The 26,573-nt window shown below is 43.4% G+C and overlaps 1 protein-coding gene across 1 annotated transcript in view; it reads right to left on the reverse strand.

The window, feature by feature from the left end:
* ABCC8 (ATP binding cassette subfamily C member 8) overlaps nucleotides 1-26,573 on the reverse strand; it is a 1,237,886-nt gene that overhangs the window by 763,822 nt on the left and 447,491 nt on the right. The window contains exon 10 of the mRNA XM_086954145.1: nucleotides 17,773-17,935. Coding sequence (XP_086810271.1) covers nucleotides 17,773-17,935 — 163 coding nt within the window. The remainder of the gene's footprint in view (nucleotides 1-17,772; nucleotides 17,936-26,573) is intronic.

A 26,573-nucleotide genomic window follows, 5' to 3' on the forward strand; every position in this document is an offset into this window, starting at 1 on the left:
TTGCCAGGATATGCAAAACAAAAGGGGATGATGGACGGAGCATTTGAGCAAATCAAACACTCACCCCCAGTCAACTGATCTGGGTTTAATCCATCACCATTCTTTAGCTCACTCAGCCACGCCAGTTCAGACATGGCCATATGCAAATCAGTCTGACCCTGTACCTAATGGGAACAGTCCAGCCTGAACTGCCAAGCCATGTCTTCCCTGGACCGGAAACAAGCATCCGGGGACCGGTTTCGGATTCAATATCCGCCAGGACATGCAGCCTATAACCTGGGATGCATAGGATTCATTTTCTTTAAATCATTCTTGGAAGGCTGCTGCACTTCCTGCAGCCCCAAAATGCATTGAGCAGTCTGGATGACCAACAGCTGCCTGAAGCTCAACGCCGAGACAAAAGTCCTCGTTCTAGTAAACACCCCTTCGGCATGGGACAGTACCTGGTGGCGAACTGCCCTCGGAAGCCCACCTACCCCCTCCGACCACACCAAAAACCTTGACATCGTACTCGATTCATCACTCACTATGAACCGACAGATCAACACCGGCAGCTCCAGCTGCTTCAACACACTACGCATCCTCCGCAAGACTTTTATGTGGATCACCCCAGAATCAAGGAAGACAGTCACCCACGCACTCATCACCAGCAGACTGGACTACGAAAACGCACTCTACGTTGGCCTCAACAGGTCTCCCTACTCCGCAAACTCCAGACAATACAGAACACCGCAGCCAGACTCCCATCCACGAGCAGGAGCAGTGATCTTTCTTGGCCCTCCTTCCAGCTAGACATGGGCACCAGGGACGGAGGAGGTCAGTCCATCACTCACAGGGCTCTGGCAATCCTGGGCAATAAATAATTATTTAATCTTGCGGTAACCCCCAGGCACTGGCCCATCGTAGGGACTTATTAGAAAGTAGCAGTGGATCCCCAGATGGCCCATCTATTGCTAGCCATGTTTAAATGGGCATTCTTGAAGGGTGGACAATTCAGGTCCCATTGGGCCGAAATTCTTGATCTTGGGCTCATTTTACCACTGGTGATAAATACTAGCCACCAGTCTATTCCTCTCCAGGCACTCCTCGCCTGCTGGGGGGGGGGGGGGGGGATTTTTGTAAAACCTCTCCACTCCCAGCCAGCAGTCTTCATTCTAGTTTTACTTTCTAACTTAGCATCTTTTAAGATGGTGGTTTGAACATGTTTTTCATTAACATGAGAAAGTGACACCCACACATTTATTCTTGCTACAGATTGTTAGCCTGTAGTCTGCACAGTTAGTGCCAGGCTAATACATGTTAGAGCGGGATGCCCTTGTTTTACTTTGTGCTTATAGGTGACTACTCTTGTATTTCAGACTAACTAACAAGGTTGTTCGGCGCCTCTGGCACAATGTGATAATGCCAGTGTTTTATTGTTTAAACAGCTTCCATATTGAACTCAGTGAGAGGCACTTTACACCAGAGCTATAATGAAAGCTTCTGTGAGCTATGACTTAGATGCAACTCTGCAGGCCCCAACCTTCACCCTGAGAAGGAAAATATCCACACAAACAGAAGTGTGCCAACCTGCACACTCAGACGGACAGGTGCATTCATTATTGCACTGCTGCCTGCTCCCTGACAGCATTATACCAACATAAGTGATTAGATCATTCCAACAGGTCTGGCAGACGGGTACTACCTGTTAGTATAGAGGTATTAGTGATAGATAGGAGTAACATTAGTAACAATGAACATGGCTGAATTGTTTGCCTTTTTCACCATTCAAATAATGCTTGCAACAATGATGTGTCTCATCTTCTTAATAATTACAGCTCATGTTTTATTAGCAAGAATTAGATGTTGTTTTATGTTAGATTTTTGTTAATTGCTTACAACAGTAGTACAACATTACAACACTCTGGCAGCAATCTGTGAAAGGCAGGCAGCAATCTGTGGCAGTAATCTGCGAAAGGCAGGAGGACTGCAGCAAGCGCCAGGACACCTCAGGGTAACTTTATGCTGTATGAATTTTCCTAACATAACGTAACATAACATAACAACTACTCCCCAACCCCTACCAAAAGTAGTTTTGCATGTTTCAGCAGTTTCATTTCATAATCAATTTGTGAACAGCATCCAAACAATGTATGTGAACTTAAGATCAACAGTTAAGTACTTCACACCCCATCACTCCTGTTTCTGCTATCCTTCTGCAATTTCCGCATCTTGATCTCCGCAGGATCCTCCAACTCATGCTGCAAATAAACATCTTTCATGTCCCATTTCATTTTACCCCGTTGGCCTGTCCCACCACACTCAGTCCTCACCCTTCTCACAAATCCCCTCAGCCATTGTTATCGGTTAGGCAGCCTGTTAGTCATCACCCTCAATGCTACATATTTCTTGGCATCCGCCAATCCCAGTTCCATTAATTTCTTCATGTGTTTAGCGTGCTTGGAGTGGGCCACTAGGCCCAGTAAACAGTGCCCGATCAATGGCTGTAATGTCATGCCAGTCAATTCCCCCAGTAGTTCAACCACCTCCCTTCAAAAATCCCTCACTCCTCAGCATAAGTAAGTCCCTGCTTCTGTCCTACATTTAGGACATTGTCCCGGCTTGGAGGAGTCAATTCTGTGCATCCATTGCAGCATTTTTAAAATCCGTATGAACACACTTTATAGTGCCTCAATTTCAAACTCACATTACGTGTAACCTTTCTGCAATTGCCCAAGATGGACACCCATTCGCGCACCCCTTGTTCCTCATCCATTTCTCTCTCCCACTGCAGCTTTAGCGTCACCATGTGGCAGCTATATATATAACTGAGTGATGAGTTTGCTCTCTCTCCCCATATCTGGCAGTCTCTGATTTAAGTTGTGCCCTCCTGCCTCCTGAGGAAACCCCACCCAGGCTTTACGAATAGCTGGTGTCAGACCAGCATATGCCTCAAAACATTTGCCCACCACCCTCCATGTGACACAGAATTCTGCATACCCAACCAACCTACTATCCTCATATAGCTTTCCTATGCTCTGCGGGATATCTCCTTCACCTCTGCATCATAAAAACATGGGTAGAGTTGGGATAACCCCTATCGTTTCAAGGAACAAATTGCCATAAATAAACATATTCATGCCATTCTCTTGCAGACGCCTGCACCCATATACAGTAAGATCTTAACTTGTATTGATAATGCTGTTTGGTAATGCTGTTCTTTTTTCTGGGGAACTCGAGGCAGAGCTAGTAATTTCCTCAGGTGGGTTAAGCATTCCAGAACTTTGACCATAGGGTTAGTGCCCCCTCCAGGAACCACGGTACCACTTGGTGTAGGTGGGCTGCCTAATATTAGGCCCAGAAGTTTAGAGTCTCCTCTTCTACCGCATCCCACAGAAGTTTTAGGACCTCCAAACAAATCCGGGCCCTCTCCAGGTTCCCAGTAGAACAACCAGAGCAATTCATCCCGCCTGTGAAAGGAGCCCTCTGGTATACGCATCGGCATGTGTTGTAGAATATATAGAGAAGCTTGGGCAACACAATCATTTCCCTTATAGATGTGAGCCCCATTAGACACATCGGGAATCTCAGCTACCTATGCACAGTTTGCTCCAGGCTATCTATCAATTTATATACATTAGAGTCATGAGCTGCATTCACATCAGTGCTCAAGATATTTAATTGTGGTTGTCTGGACCCTTACATTGGGCAGATCCTCACCCATGGCATGAACCGCAGTCCTGAGGCAAATTACGGATTCATCAGCGTTAAGCCAGAACCCCCAGTATGCCCCCACCTCATCTATCATGTGGTTTACTGCATGCTAAGTTTGCAAGATTCCTAAAAGTCAATAAGATATCATCAGAATACAGTGAGATGATTTCTCATCTGCCCCCCACTAGTATACAGTCATCCTTGTGTCTAGCACATATGACCAGAGCCAGCGGCTCTATGACCAGCATGAATATCAATGGGGATAGAGGGCACCCCTGTTGAATTCCTTCCTCTTGCCACCACTCAGCTGTCTGATACTCTATGACTAACTTTCCCTTGCACTCTGCAACCAATGTAAAGTAGCTCCACCACTTTCAGGCAATTCGCCCCCAAATCATATTGCCGCAGCGCACTTTTCATAAATGTTAAGTCTACCATATAAAATGCTTTAAGGGCATCTAAACTGGCAATAGCACAAAGTTCCTCCTTTTTCCTGGCCTGCTCCAGAATCAGAAACGCTTTCCATATATTGTTGAAGGTTTTACATCCACCCACAATCGCAGCCTAATCCATGTATATGACCTCCTCCATCACCTTTACCAAGAGTTGAGCTAATATTTCCCCCAAAATCTTTGCATCCACATTAATAATAGATAGTGAACTGTATGATTCACAATCTGTAGGATCCCTACGCAGTTTAGGTAAGGACAATATTTATGCATCTCAAAATAATGCCGGTACCACCCTGGATTCCAGCACTCCCTGTCCTTGCAAATCATGGTGCACACAGTTGGTCCAAATAAGTTTGGTAAATTTCAACTGGCAACCCATCATTACTGGGTGCCTTCCCTGTGTTCATGTGTTTGATTGCCCATTTGCACATTCAATAGTGCCTGTGTTTCTGCATCCACCCTGGGTAACTGTGGCTCATCCAGTACTGCAGCTATGCCTGTCCCATTGCTCTGTCCCTGCTTTGTATACAGTGCTGAGTAAAATTCAGCAGAGTATCGCATGTCAACACTATAGTCAACTCTAAGTGGATTGCCCTTAGTGTTGAGTGTAGTGTTGATACTACATTCAACACTGAGAGGAGCGCAAATTGTGGACTGCATGTACCATAATGCAAAGGAGCAAACATTTCTGGGATATGATGTAGTGTCCACACCACACACTTTTTCCTGCCCAAATTGATTTTGATGACCTCCTCTACCATTGATCACATGTTCCTAATGTTCCTTTTTGTAAAAATTGCATTCTGGCCCATTGATTACACTCCATCCGTCCCGAGCCGAAGAGTACGGCCCCAGCCCGAGAGTACGGCCCGGGTGCGGAGAGTACAGCCCAAGCTGGAAATTCCAGCCAGACTGGGGACGTAAAAATACAACTCATAAATGACATCTGTGATACCAAAAGTCGGAAAGCTAGACTTTTGTCTCAGATTGCCTTTGTGAATCAGGCCCATCGATTTTAGGCCTATTAGATGCATACAATAGATGGTGCATCTTTTGACTTCATCACTTTCTTGAAGCAAATGCATTATATACAAATCTTAATAGATCATACACCTTTTTGGTAACAACCATTGTAGGGCTTTATTGTTTTCTGCTTTTAAAAATTATGTGAAATGTACTGCATTTTGTTACAGCATATTTGTAGTTTAATTGAAACAAAGGTTTTCAAGACGTTGAATATACTACTATCAGTACTGCTGTTGTACTTATATATTAATTGCCCCAAGCTGCTTGTGATTTACAAGCTATCTCCTGTTCTTGTTACTGTTTTTATTACAGCGTCAATTAAACAGTAGCCTTTCTGATTTCACAGTCATTATTTTTCACCCTCCATACCAGCATTGTTTTTCTACCAGATTGGTGCTACTGCATTCCACAGATGGGATATTTGCAAGATGTCTGTTTGGGGATGGTGAAAAGGACCAACAAGAGGTGATGAGGTCAACCAACTTAAACAGTTGTCTCTTCTGGGATATGCAGTTGGCCGATAGTTCTATTGTGACAGGTTCTTACATATAGAATTCATGGTGTCTTTTTGAGTATTTGGATCTTTCAGTACTTCTTTTTGACTGTGCTTCAGATTGCTGTTGGATGGAGTGGAGCATTATTTGAGTGACATTTTGTTTCTAGAGCAGTCATGCATTAATGTGAGGATAAGGGATGAGCTTTGGTAGAATTGACTAACAAGTAACAGATACGTTGGTGTTCGAGAAATGTCCTAGCCTAAAGGTAAAGTATTTTTATGATATTTCTGCTTGATTTAGGAATCCAGAGCCCAATTTAGAGTTTGGCAGACAGTGTAATCTGTTACAAAAGTGACAGAGTATCCTGTCTGCCAAACCTTCTGTTCACCTGCCTCATTTGGAGATGGGAGGACCTTAAGTATTCCATTGATACAACCCCCTTGGCTACGTCAGTGAGATACTTCCAACAACAGACCAACAGCAGGAGCCACTGGAGGAGGAGCAGTATACCACCCACCTTATTTAGGGTAGAAGGTGTAATGTCTTTTCTTTCTTGTCTGTCACTGTGAGGAAAGACTCAGTTGTGAGGGAGAGGAAAAAAACAATAATGACATCTACACCCTAGGTGAAAATTTCCAGGGATTGGGGTTTGTTTGTTTCTGAAAAACAAAAACGTTGTAAAGGTTTGTTGAACAACTGTTGAATCCATCTACTTCTGAGGCTTGGGAATCAAGAGTTGGACTGATGCAACATCTGCCAATTTTTAGAAGATGTTCATTCACCACCAAACTGTCATGCTCCTTATGACTCTTAGGCCGCCATTTTGGTTATCCTGTTAAGGTTGATAATAAAAGTAACCAGAATTATATGATGTATTGGTCTTTCACCCAGAAAAGTCAGATGAGCAGAAATCTCTGGTAAGATATTGAGGCAACAATTGGCGAGAATCAGTGCAGAAGCATTGACTCTTGCTTGTTATTGCACAAAATCCCACATTCTACCTCCCTCAGATTTGATAATGCTTCAGGTATTGGTAACTCCCAGGGAAAGGTAATGGACTGAACTTCATACAACCCTGAATTGAGGCTCATAGCCGAATAGATAGTGCCCTAAAAATTTAGTAAACGTACAGTAATTGGATTACCACTTGTTTAACACATTTTGCTTTGGAGAGTAAGACATAGGTATATGACGATACTGAATTACATCAAAAAACCACTGGGACCATTGCAGGATCAGACTTGGACATAAGATAGGCCCAGGCATGAAATAAAAGTGGCCCCTATTAGCAAAACAGATACATAAGACTGGCGGTAAACATCGTTTACCACAAAGTTTTTACAACGCGGTACCTTTACCACGCATCCCTTACAACGCAAGTTGTTACCACGACTTGCGCAGGAGGGCGCTAAAGGATTACAAATAGTAAATTTACTATCCCAACACCTTCCCTAGGGTCCACGGGGACTGGTGTTAGAATAGTAAATTATACTATTCGAAATCCGCACCCCCAACGCAAGTCGTGGTAACGACTTGCGTTGTAAGGGATGCGTGGTAAAGGGATGCGTTGTGACGGTACGCGTTGTACCGTCATACATCCAAGACTGGCCCACATTTGCAAATAGGGCAGTTTGAACTTGAAAGACGCATTGTACAGATGTTTAACAAGGTGTGGGAGCATGCATGCATTTGTGATTGCTGGAGGCAATGTTTGTGGTCATCTCATAAAAGTCAACTGTAAAAACAGGTCTACCAGTCCATAAAAAAGGCTCACAAATCTCCAAAACTAACACACACTGATCTATTATACCAGTTCATAAGGCGCTGCTTGATTGCCCTATACAGCAGTCCGACCCTGGACCATTGTCCTTCTAATAAGTACATGTATAATGATATACATCATTCCTTTGTTAGCATTGAAGAGACATGATTTTTACAGTATAAATATTTTATTGGCAATTTCAATAAATAAACAGTCAAGCCAACACTTGTCTTGAGATATCTAAAATAGATCATTGCTTGTTTTACAATACTTTAAAATGTGGCATAGACATAAGCAACAATAATTATAATGACATTACAAACATGAAACAAAAATTATTATATGAACCAGTGAGTACAGAAAAACAAAGAAAAGGCAAACAATCATTAAAACAAATTTTAAAAAAACATTCAATTAACAATATGTTTCAGTACACGAGAAATGAAAACGTTCAAATACTCAAAGAGAGTCTCATACATGTTCTAAATGTCTATCATAGTCTAAAAGTAAAACCATTATGAATCCAATAATTTCATGAATTTCTTAATTCTGTACATAGGTTTTCAAAATGTACTCTTGACAGAAATCAAATATTCTAAACAAAGTATATCGATGGATCCCGAATATGGAATAAAAATAAAGGAGAAACCAATCAAGGTAAAACTGGACACATAAGTCAGAAAAACAGATTTACCCAAGGTAAAAAATAACTATAAGAAGAGAACCAATCACAATACATGGGACTTGAATAATGAGAATAAAGTTTTCACATGTAAAAAAATATGGTGCAAAACACTATTCAGACGTACAAAATGTAAAGAATAGAAAATAGTTAATTTAATTTACAAGTAACTAACAGTTCTTCCAAATATAGGGCAATCTCAATACATCATGTTTTAAAACCATTGACCTAGGGATAGTCAAAGAGATACAGATACAGAGAGATACAAATGAGCATCACATTCATTAGCCTTAAATTGGGCAATTAACCAGAATATCACATTTATTGTGTAACTTCCATGAAGGACAGAGATGCAGCCCGGTTAATACTTTATACATTTTCTGTCTCTTGGCAACAATATGTTGACATATTTTGCCACATTGTTGTATTTCCGAAATCTGTGTTTCCCACATAATGTGTCTGTTTGCACTGCTCTCCAATAGAGTTTATTGCAATTTCAGATAAAACCTACACATTAATGCCCTATGTACCTTCTAATTCATACAACAAATAGACTCTTTCTAAAGCGGATCTTAGTCCAACCATCAGGTTGCATTCACAGTATCATTTATTTTCCTTTAATTCTATTAAAACTTCCATTTCATACCACCAGACCAACTTAAAAAAACCCTTGTGAAAAAATGCATGTGTTATTATATATTCAACGCTAACATTCACCGACATGGTATACATCTATTTTTAAAATGGTAAAGTAATCTCATGGCAATGGAAAATAAGGAAGACTTTTCGTCATTGTAAATGAAGGTTTAGGTGTAGGAAAGTGGGAGCATCCAGTGGGACCTGCTACTAAAATGCATGGAACCCCACATATCCACTGTGTGTATTCACACAAAATGTGCATGCCCATTCCAAAATTTGAAACACAATGCTATTTCTATGAACCTTGATCTAGTGTTTCCAGAGTATGGAACACGTCCAAATGTCAAGAGGCTGTGGGGAAAGGAGTTCTTAAACCTAGACCTGATGCACAGGGGTCATAAACTCTAGTTGTGCGATATTCAGGGATGTCACGCAGTAAGTATGATTAAGGAGGTGCGAATTTCAAATTTCCTAAAAAATCAGTGGGCTTCAGAGTGGAGTGGTGAGATGTCCACGGTTTAGGATGGGCTGTTTCCATGAGGAACAGGGTATCTACTGATTTGCAATAGGTGGTCCTCTGTTTAGAGTAATGTAAATTGTAATGTAATGTAATGTATACTTGTATAGCGCACTACTCACCGCAGGGGTCTCAAGGCGCTTGTACGAATCCCATCCTGGCTTTCCCTGTGAGGTGTCCACTCCTGGGCACCCCCAGGGTGAAGGCCAGGCATCCTTAGCGTTATGGGGGCCGTTGTGGAGATTAAGCAACCTATTGCCCAGAGTTGATTGGAATAGGCACCAAGGCGAGAATTATCAGGTCCGTGGAATTTTGAGCCCAAGGCCCGCCGAGGCGGGGAATTGCACCCTGGTCCCGGGCTAGACCTCTGCCTCAGGGTCTGCCACGCTAACCATTGAGCCACACTTCTCCCTAGAGTGGCACAGTGGGAAAAAAACGATAGCTGGAATGCTGCCCGAACAATCGTCACTGGTTAGACTATTTGCAAGCATTGATCCCATCATCTTTTGGGTGTTTTATTGTCAGTAGTATGTATAGAAACCTGAAACCTGTGCAGCTTTACAATCCTACTACTACCGATGTTTGCGAATTCTAAAAATTCATGAATCTGCACCCATGTAAGGAGTACTTCTAAGGGAGCATATTTGCTCCTTTTTTGATAAATTGGTTACTATATATATTTAAGATCCTGAACAAAAAATTAACACATTAAAATCTCTTAGCAAAATGAGAAAAACATGAAAAATCGAAACAAACACAGCAGACCTGTCTCAGGGTAACCAGACCCAACTACCAATTCAAAAATGCTCCTCAGACATTCCCAATAACACTATGCCCCTGCTCGACCCACCTGGGCCTGGAAATTCTCCCTAGGAACTCATGACTATAGTCATGAACAACACAATGGCCTGCAGTCCTTGCCCTAGGATAACTTATTTTAAATGTATTTTCACTGCATGCATTAATCATCTCTGCCATAAGAAGTCTTGATGGTAGAGTTTTCAAATCAGTGCATGTTTTAGGGCTCCATGTTTCGAGCCCTCGCCCTTTGCAAATCATTTTATTTTGTAACTGACAGCTCGATGTACTAATCCCAAGTCACAACTAGGAGAGGGTGTGCAGGAAAAATTATTACGATGAGACGGATGTACCATGTTACAACGCATACTATTACAACTACCTACCGTTACAACGCGACCATTACAACGCATACCATTACAACGCATAGCGCTTTGAGGTGCTGGATAGTGGTAAGTATAATTTACTATTCTAACTCCAGTCCCCGTGGACCCTAGGGAAGGTGTTGGATAGTAAATTAAACTTATTCCCTATCCTAGAGCGCCCCCCAGCGCAATGCGTTGTAATGGTATGCGTTGTAAAAGTCGCGTTGTAATGGTAGTGCGGAGTAAAAGATGCGTTGTAACGGGTGTATACCCGATGAGACAATCCAGAGCTAAGCAATGCATGTGGCATGACTTTAGAATCCGTGCACAAGCCGAGTCATGGAAATGTTTGGCTTATATATTTTGTAATGCAAGAAATCAGGGTATTGAATGAGGGGGGTGGAAGCCTCACTCAGGCAACAACCACACAGCTTGTCAGGGTGAACCACAAAAAGTCACAAAATTAACCTGTGCTTAACCTGCTTGTAGCGTGGCACAAAACAGTCAGGCTTAACTTAGAGGCAACGTGTAAAGTATTTCTGAAGCATATGAAAATTAATAAAGTAAAAACACAACAGAACAATAAAAAAAGAGTACATTTTATTAAACAAAATGATACCAAAATGACAATAATCCAAACAGTAGAACCGGAAGTATGAAATTTCTAAGTTTTAGGCAAAAAATAGCTCGTAGAAGCACAAAGCACCAACTGTGGTTATCTGGTCGCACTAAAACAGGACAAGGTGACAAGTGCAGACCGACTGCGATGGAGTGTGGCCTGGATGCAGGGCTCTGGTTATTGACACTGAGAATTGTACCCTATATCTTTGATACGAGGCGTTGCTTCATGCAGTGTTGGTGCTGAAGAGGATCTGTGAGGGCTGTGATGCAAGGTCCTATGTCGAGTTGCGTTTTGGTCCTAGGTCACACTGCATAAATGCTAATAAAGCCACAGATCAGGAGCTGTGAAGTACTGCAATGTAAAGTCCTCTGCCAGGTAGAGTCACGCTTATTTGAATTTGGTAGGAAGCACAGTTAGGCTGCAAGGAGTACACTCTGATGCCAACCAAAGGTCCAGGAACTGGGGGGCACCTCATGGGGATCAGGAAACCAGGTAAAGGCCAGCAGCAAGCTCAGGCAGGTCTAGTTGCAGGTCCAGGCAAGTCTGGTTGCAGCAGGTCAGTTAGGCGGATGCAGTGATGTCCCTGGAGCTTGTTCTGTCCCTGTAGCCAAAACTGACCTTTGGAGTCACTCAGCAAGCCTGGGATGAAGATAAGCAAGTTCCGTTTTCCATCTCAGCCAGCAAGACAATCCTCTAGACGCAGGGGAGCCCAATAATAGCAGCAGAGCAGTTGACTAATAGGAGGGCAAATCTCTTTTTGTAAAGTCCACAAGACCAAGAGTGTACTGATGAGTGGCTCTGGAGGTCAAATATTTATACATGATAACAGTCTAGGATGTCAGTGAATTCCCTATACTGCCCCAACCCCGATTCTGGAAAGTTTTTCACTTGTCAAGGCTCCAAGAAGTCAGGGGGGATAAAGGCTGGCGTCAGAGTCCTTTGTGTGTGCTGGAGAAAAGTCCGGTAAAATGCAAGCGGGATAGGGCACAACTCCGACCTCAAACCTGATGGCAGGATGGCCCATCCTTTCCACATCTAGTCCCCCGGTCACTCTCTGGAAGGAATGCACAAACCAAAACAGCAAAGCCATTCACAGTCATGTTACCCAAGATACTGAGTCTAAACAGCATTTTTCAATTTTCTCCCAGTACAAAGTTATCACTTATTAAATGTAACAAGGTAACTTAGTGTTAGTCAATGGGAAGAAATAGGCCTTAGAGCAGTGAAAAACTACTTTAGTGAATTTTTCACTGCCAGGACATCTAAAACCTATGTGCACATTTCCTACTTGTTATATATTCAAGATACCCTGCCCTACAGGCTTTTAGGGCCCACCTTCGGGGTGACTTACTGGTACTAAAAAGAAACATTTAGGCGTGGCAAAAACGTAAATTTTGCTAGGTCGAAATGGCAGTTTAAAACTGCACTACAGGCTGCAGTGGCAGGTCTGAGACATGTTTTAAAGGGCTACTACTTCAGTGGGTGGCACAAAGAGTACTGCAGGCCCACTAGTGGCCTATAATTTACAGGTCCTGGGTACATGTAGTACCCTTTACTATGAACCTTCAAGTACATGTAGTGTGCCAATTTTACCATATTTTAAGTAGAGAGCTCACAGTACTTTAGCACTGGTTAGCAGTCGTCAAATGGAGTCCTTATGCCAAAGAAACCAAATTCAGCAAAATGGAGGGGCGAAGGTAAAATGTTTGGATGTCAGTGTACATGCAACAAATATAATGTCAACTTATGATACAATCCCAACAAAATTCCATAATGTGTATTTATTAAAAATGCAGAAGAGATTCACCTTAGTACATCAGAGGATATCACTGCATAGACAGACATTTATTAAAAATTATAGTTTTCAGAAACATTAACCCCTTCGCTGCGGCGGCTATTCCGCTGCAGCGCTAAAGGGGCGGGGCGGGGCGGCCGCGCGGCGGCCGCATGCTGGTGACAGAACCGCTCCGTCACCAGCCGCGGTTGAGCTATGCTGGTGACGGAGCGGTTCCGTCATGACCCGCCCCGCTCTTTAGAACGCCCGCGCAGGCGCGAAATCAGCGCCGCGCAGGCGCGTCGGCTGGGCCATGACGGAACCGCTCCGTCATCAGCACAGCGCACCCGCAGCTGATGACGGAGCTGTTCCGTCATCAGCATGCAAAGGGTTAATAGCTTTCCCAATGACAATGTCATTAGTGAAATTTGAGGCATCAGTAGTCATGTAAACCCTAAACATGGCCTAGATTTTTAGATGAAGCAACATTATAGTCTACCATATCAAACATAACCGGGGGTGGGTAGCTGGTACGAGGGGCCTGGCTACTACCGGTAACCGTGTGTCCATAATAAGAGTCCAGAAAAGGTAGACAAAGTCCTCGAGCCCTGAAGAAATTGCCGCTACAGTTGACAGGCAATGAAACATGTCGGTCTATCATCAATTGGTTTGCACACATGCAGTAGGTTTTATTTTAAATAAGCACACTAGTCTAGAATAAAAGTGGTCCTTGGGTGACTGTGTGGCTTATCTCAATTTTAACTGCACGGGGTTGAATTGTGTTATTTTTGACACATATGTTCACCGCTATTTATTGGTTTTCTTGACACCAACCACGATTATTTTTGCTTTTACGGGATAGCCACCTATGATGAGAAACGTGGGCATAACTGGTGATGTTTAACCCGTCAGCCCCTCTGGTGGTGCGCACGTGAGGTACTATCTCGTTTGTTCAAATTTTTTCACATTGGTGCACATTTGAGTGATATATATGCCTGTGAAAGTATGGGGTATTTCTTTTGAACACAGTGACTGGTGATTTTGAGTTTGGTTCTTTTATGTAAAGATTCAAGGCAACTCTGAGTAAGGACAACACCAACAAAAAAGTAAAGAGCTGTTGTTAAAGAAGAAAATATACTTCGATTCCCACTCATGAAGTGAAGAAGATTATTGCCATAGCAGATTAGGTCTCATTGTTGTTGTTTATTATTTATTAGGTAACTATGATTAAAAAACTTTGGCCCTCATTACAATGGCAGGCAGACCGCCACCGACAGGCCATGGGTGGTGGTCTATCCATCATACAGAGCAATCTGTTAGACCGCTGTATTACAATTAGAGCTCCCTGTTTTATGGTATTTTTTTAACATTTCCATCTGTATTTATCCATATTTCTTTTTGAGCCATTTTATCTGTATTTATCCATATTTATTTTGTGTTTAGCATATAAATGTTGTTGTAAAACTGTACATTTCCATATTTATTTAACTGATAGACGCCACTCATACTTTGATGTCTGTCGTGTTTTAGCTATTTAAGCTGCCAAATATTACATACAAATAACTCCAGTGGATAACACAAGCATTACACCATAAATGTATGTTGACGTATACCGTTATTTAAAGAAATGTCATCCTGCTTTTTTACTTCCCATGCAGTCCTTCTGCTCAGCTGCTGGCCTATAATTCATAAAGCCAGCACGGAGAGTCATTTAAAAGAAGTACAATTTTCTGTACTTATCCATTTTTAAAAATAAATGCAGGCAGAAAACACACTGTTTTCTGTCTGTATTTATCTGTAAAAATCTGTAAAAATGAAAAACAGGGAGCCTTTCTTACAATGCAGCCGATAAGACCGCAGAGGTCAGGCGGGTAGGACTGCTGCCTCCGATAGGATAAATGATCCCATCAGGATGATGGTCAGATTCCTAACCCTACAATGGAGGCAGCACCTGCGCTGGAACCGCCGTAGGGATAAGGATATCCCTTTACAACTTCCTGTTCAAGGCGATCCCACCAACATGAACAGGAAGAAATAAAAAGACTTTGAGGGCCCCAAGCAGGGCCCCTGTCCCTCATGGGTCAAGGCTAAGTGACCTGGGCGGCACATGTAGGTCTCCTAAACATTCATGCACCATGTGCCAGGCACCTTATGGTGCCTGGCACACAGTGCATGGATGTGCACAATGTGCCTTTTTCTACTGCAGCTTGTTCTGCAGCTCTTTTCCTGGTCTGCAGCACAAGTCGCAGTAGAAAAAAGCATTTTAAGACAGACTGAACGGCAGCCCTACCCTAATCGGGCAGATGGGACTGCCAACACAATGTCGTGCAGTCACCTTCCTGAAACTATGGTGGTCGGTGGGACGACCGACCACCATCGTAATCAGGCACTATGTTATGGTTAAAATAATTGCAATGTCACCAAAAGTCCCAATAGAATATAGAAATACAAATATTTTCCACTTGCAGCACTGTGCCTAACAGTGACCAGCGAGTAAATGTGGTTGGCTGAAAGAATTTATAAATATCCACTGATTCACATATAGAGTTAGTGACATTTATGATGAAGGACACAGTGAATAATTGTTTTCGTCTGTGTTTTAGGGGAGAGAATGTGTTCACATCGCTGAGTTATTAGCAAAGCACATGCTATTTCATCTAAATAATATTTTCCTGGGATTATCAATGAACTATAATCTGGAACAACCAATAAGCACCATTACATATTTCCTTTAAATGTCCTTATCAATTATAACTAAGAAATTGTGTGCTGGGCAAGATCTTGGGAGAAGACAACACACTGTCCCACACTGTCATCGAACTAAACCAAATGTCATTCTTGAATCCAATAAGGCATGTAAAGCTCGCCTTTATCCACCATTTTTGTTTCCTTGCTTCAGTGCATTTCCACTGCCTGTCATTTGGAACTGTAATTAGTGTTATCAATTATCTCTGACAGTTGTATTAACTCAAAGTCGAAGAGCAGTGGTGAGAGTGAAGAATCTTGAGGAATGGTCCAGTAATGAGAAGGAGGAGCTTCTGAATCTTCTATTTTGGTCCGGGGAGAGAGGCCCTGCCAGGACCACAAGAAGGCTGTGGCTGTCACTCCTGTCAATGTCTATAAACTGCTCTGAGTGCATGTTGTGGTTGATTGTATCAAATGTTGTTGGCAGGCCCTTTCTAGGCAACCCATGTGCAAGGCTGATGGATCATCTTGCCTGGTATGGGCCAATTTGTGGTTGGAGTTTGCACTGTGGAAGGTTTCAATGTGATTCTACAAAGCTTGAGTTTAGTGTGTCCGTACAAAGATTGCTCCGAGTGGTTTTCTTCAGTTTGATGGTTGTTCTGTGTCCTCTGTTTCCATAATTGTGCTGGCGGGGAAAAGATTGGAGATGTGCTGGTAAATGTCAAACTCTTTGTCACGACTGAGGAGATAATTTGGCATTTGAGGGAGTGTGACAACTGTTGTAAACAGACTCTTCTGCTCTGCCAAACCCCTGAGTTACCTGCCTCATTTAGAGGTGGAGACAGCCTGATTTCTGATCATTGAGTCTCCGATGAGCACTCTGTTGGATTTATTTAGCCGAAGGCCCTGCGGCCACAAGTATACTGGCTGGTGAATGTTAGAATGCCTGTATGATTTAAAGCAGACATACCCATTTGTATTTCTCTTGCAGGTCCTGGGTAATAAATAGCGGTTATGCCTCTGATGCACAGAGAGAAACCTTTCTGTGCATCAGGAACATTAATTTATTTTTTTCCAGAATCATACCCTCACTTCGGGGTTCCTCTCTGAGAAAAAAAAAATCTTGAGTCTAACACCATATCGCGGCAGCCCAACCATCAATGATTTTTCGCCACTATACTGTTGCAGTGGGAAAGTGTACATTCCCTGATCACACTCTCATGGCAGGTGGAGTTGTGGTCTCCACAGCCCAACCAGCCATTGCTGAATATGCTTTCAACTGCCTAAGAGCTTGTGTAGAGCCCGAACCTCCCTTTCAACCTTTTGGCACAGATGTTTGCTTCTCTGATAATGAAGTTGTTGTCGCCTATTTTAGGGTCCCTAAACCATTCTCTTGTTGTAAGATGAACTGGGTACCTCTAGGATAGATGCCCATGCGATCCTTGAGAATGGATGTATGGCAGGTTTACGATGGGAAGCCCACACAATTATTGCACATCATCAAGGAAAGGAGAGGCTGAAGGGGCATTCTACATGTTTTTTCAAGAAGGTTTAACAATTGTTTAGATATGTATTGTGAAGGAGGTGAGCATCTCTTCATAGATCGTTATTTGAAGATTTACACTAATCCCATTTTGGATACAAACGTATGGAAAGGGTCCGAACAGGGATTACAACTTGATTGAAAATGTGTGTGGTCAATACCACAATATTTTGAGGAATGAACGCTGTAACAGTTAACATGTCTGGTGTTCCCCATTCCGATCTGTAGCACTCGCTGGGGTGGGTAAATACCATATCGGGTAAAAATCAAATGGTGAAGTATCGGCCTCTGCCCTGGCATTATTACCCCTAGCATGACTTCAGCTATTGTCATGAGATCCATAGGTTTATGAAGAGAGCAGGGATCACTCTTGGCGGGCGCAGGAAGAAGTCAGGAGGATGAGCAAGCTTAAGGGTTCATAAAAGTCCTCGGGTCTTTTTTAGAGGGATATATAACTGAAAATAAAAGAACACTCAATTCCATGGTATGATATACGGAAACGTTATGATAAGTTTTCATGAATTGGAATTTCATATCACTCATGCCTTTCCATTTTACTGCATTTAAAACACATACAGGCCGATGAAGGAATCTGTCCTACTGCATACGGCTAAAAAAAAAGCTAAATAAAAAATATAAAAAACGTAAGTCTACAAAACATCAATAAAAAATACACTGGGCCATTAATATTTAGAAAATTAACATAAAAGCGCTTACTTGAAATTGAAGTATAGAGGGCAAAGGCCTTGAGGCTAGTCATTTCTTTGTGCCGTGTTTCTTCCACACTACTGTGAAAAATGTGTTCCCATGCATACAATTTGAGTAGTTTTATGCCCCGAAGTATTTCATTTGTCTTTTTCAGCCGTTCATTTGAGTACTCCTGCAGGGAATAGAAACGAGGGTACATTAACTTCTGCACATAAAACAACTCGTCCGCAGCCGGGTTTAAGAAACTGCACCCGTGACGCTACTTTTAAGGGTACATTTACTTGACAAAGAAAAAAGTAAACTGTATCAAGAGTTTCAATATCGATACAGCTCTACATAATTGTTAGTGACATGTCCTGCAATTTATAGTATCTGGTCTTCAATGATGGCAAAAGGATGACAGACATTTTAGTGAGTGAAAGTGCGGGGCCTTGCCATTGAAAGTGCAAATAAAAAAGCGATTGCACACATGTTTTAAAGCAAGTGCACAAAAGATTTGCATTACACCAATGAAGTAATGCATGGTGTGAAACATTGGGTTGTTGGATGGGGGGGGGGGGGGTGGGGGGGTGGCCTCCTCAAGCAACAGCCATAATCCTAGTCAGAGTAAACCACAAAAAGTCAATAAATTAACCTCTGCTTAACCCTCTGGTTGCTTGACACCAAACCTGTCAGGCTTAACGTAGAGGCAATGTGTAAAGTATTTATTCAGCACCCCAAGTAATAAAGTGAATCACAACATAAGCATATTCTCACGCTAGTTTAGCAATGTTTTAATAAATGTTTTGATATCAAAATGACAAAAATCCAATCAGTAGAACCGTAGTTAGGTACTTTTTTAAAATGTAGGCATGCAGCAAAAGTCATGTTTGACAACGGTAAAGTGTGGTTCGCATACAGGTAGTGGATTGGGCCCTGTTTCAGCTTACCTTCAGACTCAGAAGAAATTTTGAAGAAAAATGGCCGGGAAGGTTAAAGTCAGTCGGGCAATCAGCCGGAGGTGTCCCAGGAGAAGGCATTCTTGTCTGGGAGCCACTGGAAAAAGTTGTGGTGAACATTTCTATGTTCGGACTTAGGGGCATATTTACAAGGAATTGGCATAGGGCAACGTTACAACTCATTTTGCTGTGCTGTCCTATGCCAATTCGAAAGGATTCGAAAGATGCAATGTTTCCTGTCCTTTCAGCCAGCACCGGCGCACATTTTGCAGCCATGCACCAACATAGGGAAACTTACATCATGATGCAAGGGTGTCTGTGTTGATGGCACTATTGGTTTTGTGCAGGAACAAGCACCTCACTGCACAAAAACAATCACAAGAGGCGTTTTCTTCTTTCTATGTGTACAGAATGCAGCACATGTGGAAAAAGAAAAAAAAATAGGAGAACTGTAAGCATTTCTCCTTGTTATGCCTGCTCTTGAAAGGAGCAAGGTTTTGGCCATGCCCCAGCTTTGGCGCTTTCCTATACACAACAAGCCGATTTTGATCCATCAACCTATCACTACCACCTGCCTACTCCTTAACACACGTTCTCTAGGCTGTCATGCGCTAGATATTTGGAATTTGCTCGATAACTCTAATATATCCTGCCTCTTTCTCACAGAGACTTGGCTTAGTGATACCTCGGCCCCTGACTTAGTCAACGCCATCCCACCTAACTATTCTATCATCAGGAGGGACAGAACATCTGGGCGCGGGGGTGGTGTGGCTATCATAGTTAACAACCAGCTACACTGCACTACCTTCCCGATAGACAATTTTCAGGACACCGAGGCGCTCGGCTTCACACTTCATTTGTCTCCCCACCAGGCATGTACCGGCATTCTCGTATATAGAACTCCCGGCCCCTTAGGTTCTTTCCTGGATGAATTACAGGTAGCACTTTCTGTCCCATGTCTTAAATCAGAACAGTGTTTACTTTTAGGCGACCTAAACATACACATGGATGAGGCCACAAATCCTGACACAATGAAACCCATGGAGGTCACAACAGCATTAGGACTTACACCTTTCATTCATGATCCCACGCATAATAAGGGCCATACTCTGGACCAAGTTTTTTCCACCGTCCCTATTAATGTACTTGCTCCTCAGCCAGTATTATGGTCGGATCATTACTTAATCTCCTTTTTCCTATTAAGTACCCCTCCCCCTAGACCAAATCCCACTACCTCTGCTAAACTACTTTCCAGGCCTTTTCATCTGCTCTCTAATGAGATGCTACTACAGGCCATGTCATGTTCACCCTGCACCTTGTCAGGTAATGTGGAAATCGATCTAGCTCATTACACTGACTGGCTCACGACTATATTGGCGGATCTCGTGCCTGAGAAAGCTGCTAAACCCGGAAACAAACGTCCTTCTGCTCCTTGGTTCACATCTCAGCTTAGAGAAGCCCGTCAAAACTGCAAGACAGCAGAAAGAGCCTGGAGGAAAGACTACAATCCTCTTGAGAAAGAAAAATTTAAAAACTTAACTAGATCTTACCACAAGATGATATGGAGCGGAAAAAAATCCTATCTTGAACGTCGGATAGACAAATCTGAAAACTCCTGTAAGGAACTCTTTAAAATTGTCAAGGATTTTACTTCTCCGTCCCTAGGCATCTCTGCTCAGTCTCACTAAGAACCTTGGCTGACTGAACTGGCACATTATTTTGTAGATAAAATAACATCTATTCAAGCCTCTCTTGCCATTTACTCAAAACAGCCTCAGGATGCTGCTCTTGGTGCCCTCTCCTCTTCACAACCCACCCTCTGGGAATTCCCGCAGCTGAGCCTTGCTGCCTCATTAGACCATCTGACAAGCTTGAAGTCGGGCTCTCCTCTAGATCCTTGCCCGGTCTCTTGCCTTAACAAAATAGCCCCTGTGCTAAATGGCCCCATCAATTCCATTCTTAATTCCTCATTGTCTTCTGGCGTAGTCCCTTAGGCTTGGAAGAGTGCTCTCATCCTTCCACTCATAAAAAAACCAGCTTTGGATCCCATCATACATGCCAACTACAGGCCTATTTCTCTCCTCCCTGCTCTGGCAAAGGTGGCGGAAAGACATGTGCACAGATCTATCTCTGACTTCATCGAGAATAACAATCTGTTGCACCCCACTCAATCTGGGTTTCGTGCGAATTACAGCGCAGAGACCGCGCTACTTGAAGTCACCACTGCCATCAGAGAGGTCTTGGATACTGGAGGAAAGGCCATGTTGGTCATGTTGGACCTGTCGGCGGCGTTCAACACCGTTCCCCATGATACCCTCCTAATTCGACTCTGGGATTGTGGTCTCCGGGGGACGGTGTGGAACTGGCTCAAATCATTTCTAGCTAGCCGTCGACAAACGATCTGGGCGCCACCTCACTCCGCAGCTATGGCTACTCTGGAAGTGGGGGTCCCTCAGGGGTCTATTCTTAGGCCCCTGCTCTTTAACATCTTTCTGGCCCCCCTTGCAGAGGTTGCGGAGTCGTTCGGCACTCAGATCGTGTCTTACGCTGACGACACCTAGCTCTTGTTCACATACGACAAGAATGAGGTGTTCGATGGGATCCGCATCAGAGGCTGCCTAGAAGCAGTCTTTGATTGGTTCAAAAGACACGGCTTAAAATGCAACTCCAATAAATCGGAGCTGCTTTTTTTTGGATGTGTCTCTGAACCAAACTGGAAAAGTTGGTGGCCACAAGACCTGTTTCCACCGGTTAATGCAAGTACCAAGGCTAAAAATCTAGGTATCATTGTTGACAATGAGTTAACCTTTGGGCCTCAAATATCCTGTCTTTCGGGGAAATGTTTCGGGATCCTGCGGATGCTCAGGAAATTCCTCCCCTTGATTTCTATGAACCATCGAAGGGTCATTGTCCAAGCACTTGTCGGGTCGCGTTTGGACTATGCAAATGCCCTCTATCTAGGACTCCCTAAATATCTCGTGAGGAGACTTCAAGTAGTCCAAAATTCAGCTGCCAGGGCTATTTATGGACTCCCTAGATGAGCTAGTGCTTCTGACTTGTTGAAGGAACTGCACTGGCTTTCTATAGCCAAGAGGGCTCTCTTTAAAATCCTGACGCTGACCTACAAGGCCCTTCATGACTCAGGCCCTAGGTACATTAGGAAGCGCCTTGCTCTTTACAAGCCGAGCAGAACTTTGCGATCTGCCTCCTTGTCTAAAATGGTTGTTCCGTCCATCAAGCGAACCAGACAAGGGGGGCGCTCTTTTCATTACCTGGCCCCGCGCGCCTGGAATGAGCTTCCCATTTCTCTCAGACAGGCCCCTAGTCTGATGTCGTTCAGAAAGGCATTAAAAACCTGGCTGTTTACCAGTTAACTTCGCTGTTCCTTTTATTCTGCAGTTATGTTTCCTCTTCTTAAAGGACCTCTTCGCTAAAGCGCCGGGACACTCCTACTGGAGTAGCCGTTGCGCTATAGAAGAACCCAAATAACATAACATAACATAACCTGAAGTTGTGAATTTGGCGCAGCATCAATTCGCATTGGTGTTGAGTGGTAACACCCACAGCAAAACCTATGGAATGACTCTTTCACGCAGAGTAAGGCAAGGAAGCGACTTATGGTGCCTCGTCTTACTCTTTATCTACAAGGCCATGTAAAGCCACGCAGGGTGGCTTTGCTTGGCCTTGTAGATATGGCTAAGCCCTGCGCACTACCGGTACGTCAAAAAAAGTGACAATCAAGTGGCACACAGGGCTTATAAATATGCACCGTAGTCTTTTTTTGGAAGTCGAAAATATCCACTGGGATGAAGCTGTAGGCTGTTGCGGATGAGGGCTCCACGAGGCCTGATAGCCTTCTGGAATTGAGCATGAACTGGATTTGCTGCTATGGAGAAGTATGTAGAGTGAGCTATCACAAAGTCAGGAAGACTTTCAATGCACCTTGGGCAGATTGGTAAACAGGTAGGTCCAGATCTGCTCTTCCTGCACTTCCTGGCAGAAAATCGCCTAAGTACCAACTTTTGGATTTTGGCTATCTGTAAACCTTTAGCAGCACTATCAAGGATGCAGAACTGGAGGGACACCACTTGGTGGTTGAGGCCTCACCCAGGCTGTGTCGGGTGTGGGTTCAAGATGATTGGAAAAATCAAAGGGGATGATGGACGGAGCGTTGACAATACAAACACTCACCCCCAGTCAACTGATCTGGGTTTAATCCATCACCGTTCTTTAGCTCACTCCGCCACCCCAGTTCAGACATGGCCATATGCAAATCAGTCTGACCCTGTGCCTCATGGGAACAGTCCAGCCCGAACTGCCAAGCCATGTCTTCCCTGGACCGGAATCAAGCTTCCCAGGACCGGTTTCTGGCATTACAGCCGTCTTCAGCCGGGCTTGCTTGAATCCAGTGGCAAAGTGAGCAAGGGACTCACATCTGAGCATACCCTGCCAACTTAGGGCGAACAAAGAAAAACCAAAGGGGATGATGGACGGAGCGTTGACAATACAAACACTCATCCCCAGTCAACTGATCTGGGTTTAATCCATCACTGTTCTTTAGCTCACTCCGCCACCCCAGTTTAGACATGGCCATATGCAAATCAGTCTGACCCTGTGCCTCATGGGAACAGTCCAGCCCGAACTGCCAAGCCAAGTCTTCCCTGGACCGGAATCAAGCTTCCCAGGACCAGTTTCTGGCATTACAGCCGTCTTCAGCCGGGCTTGCTTGAATCCAGTGGCAAAGTGAGCAAGGGACTCACGTCTGAGCATACCATGTCAACTTAGAGTAAGATGATTGGAGCCTTTTCTGTCCCTGAGGCTCTGATCAGGAGGCCATCTAACTAGCCCTTGGAGTCACGCTAGAAGGCTTGAGTACAAGCAGAGAAGCAGATCTCAAGCATCAGGGCAGTCCTCTGAGGACATGAGGCAGGCTTCAGACAGCAGGGGCAGCCCTCTTGGTGCAGCTGGGCAGTCTTCTGAAGTACACAGCAGGCCACAGGCTGTAGGGCACGCCTCTGAATGTCCTCCACAGGTCTAGAAGTGAACTGAAAGGTAGGTATGATGGTCCTAGCTTTATACCTGGTGCCAACATTGAAGTGGAAGAATCTTCTGGAGCTTCCCCCGACAGAAGTGTCTGAAATTCCCTGCCTCCGTGCCCTGGTCCCAGGATATCTGGAGTCACAAAAGACAAGTGATAAGTTCTTTGTGAGTGAGATGAGGCAGTGTCTTTGAATGCAAGTGCGGCTGTACACAGCTCCACCCCTCATCCTGCCAGGATGGCCCATCTTGCCATACCAAATGGTTAGGAAAAGAAAATGCCAACTGTTTAAAAGTAACAATAACAAGGTGATCAATTGGTTGCTTGAATGAATCCCAGCCACTGGAAATAGCTCAGGCTACATCCCAATACATTGTTTTTTGCCCATTATGTTACCTCAGTTTGGACACAGCCCTATGCAAACTGGTGTTAACCATGCTCCTAATGGGAATAGCCCATTCTAAACTGCCAATCCAGGTCCTCCCTGAACTGGAACACAAGCAAGCTAGGAGCTGTTTTACCTTAAGCAGGGCTGATCCGGTAGGTATATCTTGATTTCAGTGGAACTGTGACTTGGTAGTTTGGGCTAGACTATTTCCAAAGGGGCAGGGTCAATAATGATTTCCTTTTAGCTGAGTCCAAACTGACGTGGCATGGTGTGCAAAATAATATTAGACTGGTATGCGGCTCTAAGTAATCACTAGAGGCTGAGGTTAATTCAAGCATTCCATCAATTCCTTTTTGTAAGCTTTCAAAAAGTGTCATTTTCAGAACTGTGACCTAAAATTCAACATTACCATTAAGGAGGATTTTAAATTACTATTCCTAAGACACCAAAAAAAGATGATTTTTAACTGCTCTCAAACCAACGTTATCACTTAATAACTGTAATAAGGTAACCAATGTTATCCTATGGGAGATGTAGGTCTAACAGTAGTAAAAACAAATGTGTGACTTATTCACAACCAGAGCATGTACAACTTAAAAGTACCTGTTCAACATTTTAAATACAATGCAGTCTGCCCTATGGGCTGTTTAGGTCCTACCATAGGGGTAACTTATATGTAATAAAAAAGGAGTTTGTTTTGCTAAATTGATTGGCAATTTAAAACTGCACAGAGGCTACAATGGCAAGTCCGGGACATGTGTTAATGGGCTACTTAAGTGGGTGGCAAAATAAGTGCTGCAAGCCCACTAACAGCATTCAATTTACCAGCCCTTGGTATAAGCAATACCACGTTACTGGGGACTCATAAGTAATTTAATATGCCAATAAGGTGTAAGCCAATTTACCATGGTTTGGGGAATGACCATGAGGACTTTACCAATAGTTAGCAGCTGTAAACTATGCAGAGTCATAAGGCTAACAAAAACAAATTCAGCTAAACAGGTGGGGAGAAGGTAATAAGTTTGGGCGAAGACCACCCTAAAGCTGACAAGTCTAAAATACTGCATTTCCAGATTAGTGCTAGTCTAACACCCTTTCCACAATTGCATTACAATTTATGCAACATTGTTTCATTACTTAAGTTACTGCATTCCAGCGATCGCCATAAAGTGCTAGGATACATAGTGTGCATAGTGTTCTATTGGACCACAGAGGCAGGGGCATCTCCATGATTCTGGGGCCCAATACAGGGGCATGCCTATTATGTTAAATGGAGACTCGTCTACTATACAAGTGCCGTTCTTTGTAAGACTTGTAGAGGATGAACAATCAAATTATTGAGAAGAGTCAGAGCCATATGGATGGTAGCTGCAGTTCCTGTTTGTCAGTGTCCCAGACACCCTTAAATTCACAGTTAGTTTGCACACACCAGTCTGCACTGAATCGCTATACAACTGTGAATATCACTCTTGCCATTCAGAGTGTTATGGTCTAATGTGAATATGCATTCTTCAACCCTACCCTTTATTGAAGGCCCATTCTAAACACTGCCAACTTATTGCAGGACATACACCACTATACTCTTTCGGCATCTCTCTAAAGGCCTTTTGACAAATTGTATGTTCTCATTTAGGGTATTATGAATTTCCAGTCTGCTTGCTAAAAGCAAAATAAATGCTAGAGGATTACAATATGAATGCGGTTTCAATTTCACTAATTTACCTCCTGAGTATCATGGATAATATTTTGAAAATTCAATGTTCTAATATGCAATAGAAATGTATACAATAGCTATGGCCATACATCGGTTAGGGTTGAGTGTCCAGGATGAACGGGCACATGTCAAAGCAGGGGGTAGTGTTTCAGGCATTTACACTCTAATTAAAATAATTAAGAAGGTTGATGCATAGGATTAGGACTATCTTAATAAGTACAAACCAAGTACAAACCAATCAAATAAACTTATTTGAGGCAGAGTTCTGAGTTAAAACGTATAAATGTATTCAAAATTAAGATCATTACAGTAGGCATTAAAGTGGTTAGTTAACCAATAGAACACAATGTCTGAAAATCATAATCAAATAATGTGAGAGAATCACCTTAAAGTCTACCCCTAAAGAAAGATACTGTCGGAACAAAGTATAGTTTAGCAAGTGGACCAACATAGAGTCTCCCTCCAAAGGAAAGAAAGTAAAGACTAAGGGCCTTATTATGAGTACGGCATTTCTAGGACTGCCGTACTCGTGGTGGTGGTTCGACCACCACCACCACTTCGGGTCCGCCCGCAGTATTACGAATGTGGCAGTCAGACTGCCACAGAACCGCGGTGTCCGCTGGGATCCAGGATCCAGCAGTAGTGATGTAGCGGTAAGGGGCAGATATATGTGGGCGATGCCGCTGCAGCACCTCTGAGCATATATTCCGAGTTGCTTTTTCCCTGCCCATT

This window comes from Lissotriton vulgaris, chromosome 2_1 (assembly GCF_964263255.1).
Source record: "Lissotriton vulgaris chromosome 2_1, aLisVul1.2, whole genome shotgun sequence".
Lineage (NCBI taxonomy): Eukaryota > Metazoa > Chordata > Amphibia > Caudata > Salamandridae > Lissotriton > Lissotriton vulgaris.